This window comes from Gossypium arboreum, chromosome 2 (assembly GCF_025698485.1).
Source record: "Gossypium arboreum isolate Shixiya-1 chromosome 2, ASM2569848v2, whole genome shotgun sequence".
Lineage (NCBI taxonomy): Eukaryota > Viridiplantae > Streptophyta > Magnoliopsida > Malvales > Malvaceae > Gossypium > Gossypium arboreum.
Window position 1 is genome coordinate 52319352 of NC_069071.1, and position 8136 is coordinate 52327487.

At 35.6% G+C, this 8136-nt stretch overlaps 1 protein-coding gene across 1 annotated transcript; it reads right to left on the reverse strand.

The window, feature by feature from the left end:
* Nucleotides 1-5232: 5232 nt before the first annotated feature.
* On the reverse strand, nucleotides 5233-7856 carry LOC108453840 (protein DUF642 L-GALACTONO-1,4-LACTONE-RESPONSIVE GENE 2-like). Its single transcript, XM_017752172.2, has 3 exons — nucleotides 7565-7856; nucleotides 6316-6813; nucleotides 5233-6074 (listed from the first exon to the last, which is right to left on the reverse strand). The coding sequence occupies exons 1-3, from the start codon at nucleotides 7647-7649 to the stop codon at nucleotides 5548-5550; spliced, it is 1110 nt and encodes a 369-aa protein (XP_017607661.1). The 5' UTR covers nucleotides 7650-7856; the 3' UTR covers nucleotides 5233-5547.
* Nucleotides 7857-8136: the final 280 nt, after the last annotated feature.

The window sequence follows — 8136 nt, forward strand, 5'->3', positions numbered from 1 at the left end:
GTACCTTGAAATTTAACGGATATAGCTACTCGTTCAAATGCCTTGGGACATAGCCGGTTATAGTAACTTCGCACAAATGTCCTCGGGGCTTAACCGGACTTAGTAACTTCGCACCAATGCCTTGGGATTAGCCGGAATTAGTAACTCGCACAAATGCCTTGGATCTTAGTCCGGATATGGTCACTTAGCACAAAGCCTTCGGGACTTAGCCCGGACATCATTTGAATAACCATGCACATTTAACAATAAATCATGACACATTCATATTTCATTTTGATTAGCAAAACTCAAACACAAGGCACTTTTCACACTTGCAATTTCGGCTCAATAGCCACACACAAAGAGCATGATTTTGATTTGCTTAAAACATGATCTAATCAAATCATAATCTAAGTTCCATTACTCGAAAACTTACCTCGGATGTTGTCGAACGGCTTCAACGGCTATTCAATCACTTTTTCCTTTCCCTTATCCAACTGTGGTCCTCTAAGCTCTTGAGCTAATTCAAACAAATTTAACTTATTAAAGTCTCATTTTGCTAGCTTATGGCCGAATATGACAAGGAGTTTGATAGGTCATATGGCCACCTTTTAGCTCAAATACACAATGATCATACGCATTTTAATCACATCAAGCAATTTAATACAATTCATTCGAACATCAAAAGGAAACCTCAAGGTACTTAGCCCATATATACTTTAGGCATTAGAGTCACATATATATATGGAATCCGAATCAAACTCAACATTTTAGCTAATATTTCCCCTTAGCCGAATTTTCTAAGTCAAGCTAAAGCCATCAATAGGCTACCTATGGCCGAACATACACATCTATGCTAAGGCCGATTGCAACACTTAATACATTCTACAAGTATGGTCACTTGTATTGACTAAACACCATTTGTTTCAAGTTCAAAACTTGGCTAATACACATATATACACCATTAAAGCATCCTCTCCCTTTCCATTAATTCAACACATGCATTACCCAAAATATACAAAATTATATTCGGCCTTAGCACACAACTTGCTAGCCGATTCTTCTCCATCTAGCAACTAATGCACATACGAGCTCATTTGTTAGACTCTACTTCATCTAACAACAACCTTATTTCTCTTCTATTTCCTACCATGGCCAAATGCTCAAGATACCTCAATATCAAAACTTTTAACTTGGGTTGCTTAAAGAGCTTGGTGATGAGTTCAAATTTATCTAACACCTTATCTAACACCTCAAGCAACATAACACATCCCTTAATCTAGTGAACCACCATAACATCAAACACCAACCAAGAAAACAACACCCATGGCCGAGTATCATCTTCATCACATAGCAAGATTTAGACCATGGGCTAGGTAGAACTCAAGCTAACAACTAAAACATGCATGCATCTCATGGACAACATCAAACATACCTTAGTCTAGCAAATCACCATAGCCGATTTTCTCAAGCTCCTCCCCTTCCTTTCTTTCCTCTATTCGGCCAAGGGTGAACCAAAGGATGAACACTCTTTTTTTTTTTGTTTTTCTTTCCTTTAACTCATGGCAATAGGGGGGGCATGGATGAGACCCCCTTTTTTTTTCCCATTTCTTTATTAGTAATTTTATTTTATTGTTTCCTCCCATGATGCACCAACACAACATGTCTATGACATGTTTTGCCCATCACCCTTTGTCATGGCCGGCCACTAGTAATTAAGGGGGGAAAATTTGACATACAAGTCCTCCCTTTTGATTACATGCACTATTTGATCCTTGTAGATTAGCCTATCATATTTCAAAAGTGTCACACAAGTCCTATGTACTACATTCACATGTAATTAACTAAATCGAAACTTAAAAAATTTTCGCACATTCATATTCACATATTTTAGACCATAAATATCACATTCAAATAATTCAGTGACTCGGTTTAGCGGTCCCAAAACCGCTTTCCGACTAGGGTCACTATAGGGCTGTCACAGCTTCGGTTTCGTGTCTCGATTATTTCAAAACCTTTCGTTTTCCACGGTCGACCTCTGGAATTTGTTCCTCGGGGTCTATATCAGTAAAATTAGATTATTAATACATCACATTATTCTTTTTAGGCCTAAAACTCACCCTCCTGGAAAAATAACCATTTTGCCCCTAACCTTTCACAATATTTACAAGTTAGTCCTATGGCTCGTATAATGAAATGCGTGTAATTCCTTGGCTATCCAAGCATAGCCGAGTATTATACACACTCATATAAGCCCATGTTTTCCCTTCATTCTATATTTTCCTACCCATTTCCCCAAGTTTTACAATCTAGTCCTTTAAGCCATTTCCATGAAAAATCACTTAGTAAAAGTTGTTCACTATCCTTTAGTAAAAGTTGTTCACCATCCTTTAAACTCTCATGTCCTTCCATAAATCATCAAAACACAAACATTTCATGCATGGGTAAATTTTTTAACATGAACCCTAGCTTGAAATATGGGTAGAAATAGAGAGAGCATGTTACGAGGATCTCAAAAATACGAAGAATGTTAAAAACGGGGCTAGGGAGCACTTACTATTGAGCTTGAAAATGTTGAAAACCCTAGCTATGGAGAACTTTGGAATTTCGGTAGCATGGAGAAGAAAATGAGCTGATTTTAACTTGATTTTTCCCTTTTTATTTTTAATTAACCAAATGACCAAAATGCCATTCATTATTAAACTTCCAAAATTTTTCATGCATACCCATTTTTGTCCAAAAATTTAGAAATTGGGAAAATTCTCTTTAAGGACCCCTAATTAACATTCCAAAGCAATTTCATACAAATTTTTTCTAGAATCCAAGTTTTGCAATTTATGCAATTTGGTCCCTAATTTCCAATAGGACACCTTACACATAGAATTTCTTCATGAAACTTTAACACATGCTCATTTTCATATCCTAGACCTCATAATGATCATAAAATAATTATTTTAAAGTCGGATTTGTGGTCCCGAAACCACTATTCTGACTAGGCCCTCATTCAGGATGTTATATTCGAACCAAGTTTGCCCAAGGTTATTGTTATCGTCTCAAAAATTGCTTCAAATAAGGATGTGGCTCAATTGGAGTACTTCCACTTCGAGTCATATACTAAAATTAGAAACAAAATTAAAATTAAAAACAACAAAAATAAAGAAAGTAAAAATTGTATCTATAATTTTTAATTTTCCTATTTATCGTACTAATTGCAAAAAATAAATTTAATGTCGAAACCTCCCGGCAACGACGCCAACAACTTGACTGCCTCCAAACATGGGAACGTTTAGAGGAAAAATTATGCAAATAAAATATCTATTGAAGTGTGGTATTTGTAAGAAAATAGGTCATATTGTAATATAGTTTTGTGTTACAACGGAACACCAGAAAGTATTCCAAGGATCGTACCCAAGGGAAGATGGATTAAATCTAAAAATATATCTACAATAGCAAGTCTAAATAGTAAACACTAAAAATTATATTACGAAAATTAAAACTAAAGATTAAGGTCATAAGATAAAAACTAAACTACTAAAACGAAGTTGACAAAAGAAAAAGTCTCAAATAACAAGCAGAAGATTAGCTCACTTTAGTGGTTGTAATTAACTTCAAAATTTGGGTCTTATTAGTGGATTAGTTATTAACTAACTGATATTACCTCTTGGTCTCTACCAGCTAATTAATTGACCAGTACTCACTTATCTCTCGATCTCACTTTTGTGATCGGGATAAATTATGATTTACTTGAAAAATTTATCTCTCGATCTTGTTTAACCTAGATTACTTCCTAAGGTCGTCAATATAAGGGTTTAAGCACACATAAATTTATAACAACTAATTCGTATGGAAAACCCTCATTCTTCCATTGATCACTCCCACATCTGCTTGTTAATCTCCCTAAAGGACTTAGCCACTCATGGATTCAATAACCGTCTTCCTTATAATTAAGCTAATCATGCAAAAACACAATTTAATTGAAAAGAGAGAAAGATAGAAATTGATCAATTTGAGAATCTTGATGTGCTCGGAGCTGCGAAATCCTTTAACAGTTATCAAGATATTGGAGTTTGCAAGAGAAATGTAAATGAAAATGATGAAAATACTTAAAAACGAAGACTTGGACGTAAGTTGAATCCAAGTCGAAGAACAAGAAATAAATTTGTTTTTAAAAGAAAATTAAATCTAAATTGAAACCCTAAATCTACAAACTAAACCCTATAAATGGCTTGGCAAAAAGCTCCTAAGGTTAACTTATGTTTAACTATATATAAGCAAAGTTAGTTGCTCAATTAAGTCAAATACAAGTCTTAATCACACTAAATATGGGTTGTGTGGATGGAAACACCTTTAATGAATTTTTGCCTTCCGTCAAACCTGTGTTGTAACATAGGCTAGTGCATGTCATGGCACACTACTTTGAATGTGACTTCTTGAACTGGCTCAGTCGTGTTGTGATCCTAGAAGCTTGTGTTGTGATTCGACTGTCGTTCTTGATGCTTTTGGGCCTAAAAATAGGTGTCTTGCACACTCAATTAAGGCATCAAAACTACCTTAAGGTCGGTATTGACCCAATGGGTCAACTAACTCGAAATATTACATAAAAATGTTTATTTTGTAATAATTTAACTCTAAGCCACGAAAATTGAATATGCAATAAAAGGTACTAAAATAACTATAAAACAAATTCGTTAAGTGCCGAAAAATACTTAAATTACCACTACAATTAGTGTCAAGACAAAATGCTTCTAAATATTTTAAGAAGATGAAGGAAGGTTTAATGCGAAACCAAGTCTCGTATGTAATCTTTTCTTTCAAAGCATTAGCTGGGAATCTATTAAGTAGGTAAATAGCAACACTTCCATGATTTGGAGTGTAAATTACAGTGAAGCAAGCTTATCCAAACCATAATTACTCTTATCCAATCATCTTTATTCAAATCATCTATATCCTCGTTATCATCTTTAATCTAATCTTTATCCAAAGCGTACATAGAATGTATAATTTGTCAATGATAAGATAACTACAAATCTAGTATATATGTTCCATTTATTGTTCAACGTATTTGGTCTATCATTGGTCTTTGTGTATTGCCTGGATTCAACGTATGTTTAAGGGAAGGCCATTATGGCATGTTCAAATAGCCCAAGGATGCAATTGAAACTGAATAAAGCTAATGCAAATAAAAATCTTTGCAATGCAGTTTGTTACCCAGCCAGATGGGGGCTACTGTGGAGAATACCAGCTAGTGCAAAATTATTCAGTAATTAAGGTTTTATAAGGATAATCTTTCATTAAATACAATACGCAAACACGTAATAAAATCACACTAGTATACTCCCTGATATTAGTATATATATATATATGTATATACTTTATTTTGTTGGATTAATATATAGCCTAGGTTCTGTTTTCCCCACAATATATAGCTTTAGCTCACACGAAAACCTTTGATTTTCCAAGCCCACAAAGAACCAAAAAAAAAAAAAAAATCATCCTTAGTAAGACAAAATGTTGATAGACCACGTCCGACAATGGATCATCAACCGCCCCGAACAAGGTCGGTGATGATCAAGGGTTACGAATACTCAAAAGCTTCACATCGTCAACAACAGGACCGCATAGAGAAGAAAAGTCATCACTTCTCATGGTGTAGAACGTGCTAAGGAACATAATTCGTGTCCTGTTGGAAACAGCCACGAATCTAAGTGCAGCTCGCTTGAATCCACCAGTCCCTTTAGATTCGTACGGGACTTTCAGTGTGGCTTTACCGGCGAATGCCTCGACGACCAAAGAACCTGCACAGGAGTTGTTAGCATCGCCCACCGAGAAGGAGAGCCTGTATGTCTTGCCAACAATGGTTCTTGTTATTTGAGCGATTGCACTCTCTTTTCCGCCAACTAGCTCCACGGCTCTTCGGCCTTGAGGCACAAAGTAATGGGCTGAATCGATGTACTTGACAGCCTTGAGGGATTCGACTACCCAGGCAGGGAGAGGAGAATTATCATCCTCAATGTTGGGTGGGATTAGGACACCCCATGGAGTGTTGGGGAATATATAAGGACCTTCTTCAAAACCACCATTTTTTATTATGTTCTCTGCAACAATACAAAATTGAAATTTTAGTGAAACAATAGCATTCAGTATCATGTGCAATGGGACCAAGGTGTTTGGTAGTTTCTTAAATGAAGTCGTCTGACAGATCAAATCAACTGTGCCTGCCTTCAATTGTAGCTTTGATAGTTAATCCTTTAGAAGTGAAAGTTTGTATTTGATACACTGAACCACTCAATATCTATGTATAAAGTTTTATCAATGTCAAGGTGAAGAAAGGCTTACTGTTGGTGGGTCTGGGAGGATATAAAGCCTTGATAGCTACCGCATCGATGAGTGGTCCACAAGCAGGATCCTCCTCCACTCCAGGATTGTGAATAATCAACATGACCGCATCAGATTGTGATTTGAATGCCCAAGCATAGTTGTCCCAACCGCTGCTGCTATACACTGTCTGGATGGGCATCACACCGGAATCGGGTGCTACCGTCACGTTCAAACGCTCCTCTTGAGCACAAGTACGGGCCGCACTGAAGGTGATGGAGTAATACATCCCTTTCACCACCTTTATCTCCTGCTTGATTGAAGCCTCGTTCCCTAACCTGACTGCATAGGCTCCCTCAGGCACCACCAGCAACATGTCCCCTTGCTTTTGCCCGGACTTTATGTATTCCACAAACCCTTCGTTTACCCATCCTGGTATTGCATAACGCCCCACAACGACCGTGCCCTTCATGTTTGAGGCATTCGGGGCTTGCTCAAAGTTACCATTATCTAACAGCCCTGAATTCAATAATCCAATCAATTGAAACTGAAAATGTCTTCACTAAAATCCAAAGGAGGCAAGAAACAGAAAGCTGTTCGGCAAACTTTGGCATCTTTTCTCTAAAATTAGTAAGCTAAGCTAAAAAGGCTAATAGCTTTCACCGGTTGATTCATGTGGTGATGTGGTCCATCACTGGAATTTATCAAAACCGTCCCAAATATCTGCTCCTATATCCAATTAGATTAATTAAACAAGGCCTTGCTTGCTCAAGTAAATTTTATTGCTATTGATGTCGGTGGCCATCGGTAAAATATCCCTGACAAACTCCTGCAGCTGCTACACTCTACAGCACACTAATTATCAAATATCCAAATGATCCTATCTGTATTATATATTATGTTTGTATTTTGTGTAGTATCTTATCATATTTCATATAGTGTTTTAATTAAACTCTCGTGATTTAATCAAACCAATAAAATAATTAGTTCAATCTTTCAAATCCTAGTAAGCATATTCTTTTATTAAAATTTTGGTTTTAGTTATGACAATAACAATTATAAATCTATTTTTAACTGTGTAACAACTAACCGTACTACTTGCTACGTTTCCTGATACCAACCAAAAATTCATGAAGAGAAAGTAGAGATGTTTATTTATTTTTATTAACTGTGCTTTCAAAATAAACAAAATTACTTTGCTTGAAATTTTAATTCAAAAGTAAAAACTCTTGTGTTTATGTATATGTATATTATATATGTAAATTCTTACCCTCTGCCACCGTAACGTTGGTCGCGGAAAGAGCGATATGGTAGGTGGCGCAAAGGAGCACCGACAACAAGACGAGCCCTTGCATTTCTACAAGTCTAGTAGTGTCTAATTTCTAATAAGAGAGAGAGAGAGAGAGAACAAATAAGGAAACAGATACGATATTACCGTTGAGGGGGAAAGGGTTTATATGCATGCTCAACTACGAAAAATCCCTCAGATTTTGTGAAAAATTACAAAGTTGACATCTGCAAATGTTTCTTGAGGTTCTTAAAGGGAAGGATTCAATTGTATTATTGTAGAATTAAATCAAATTTGCCTATTTTTATAATATTTTTATGCTATTATATGAACCAAAATATATTTTAATAATTAATTTTTATATTCAACAAATATTTTTAACTATTTATATTTTTTAATCATTATCGTGGGAAACAATTACAAAACTTAAAAAGAATTAATTTTTAGACCATAAAATTGAGATACAATATATTTCATCTTACCAATATATATGTACCTTAATGCATCTATTATAATCTTTTAAATGGCGGAATTGCCCTTTAAGGCTGAGTGGA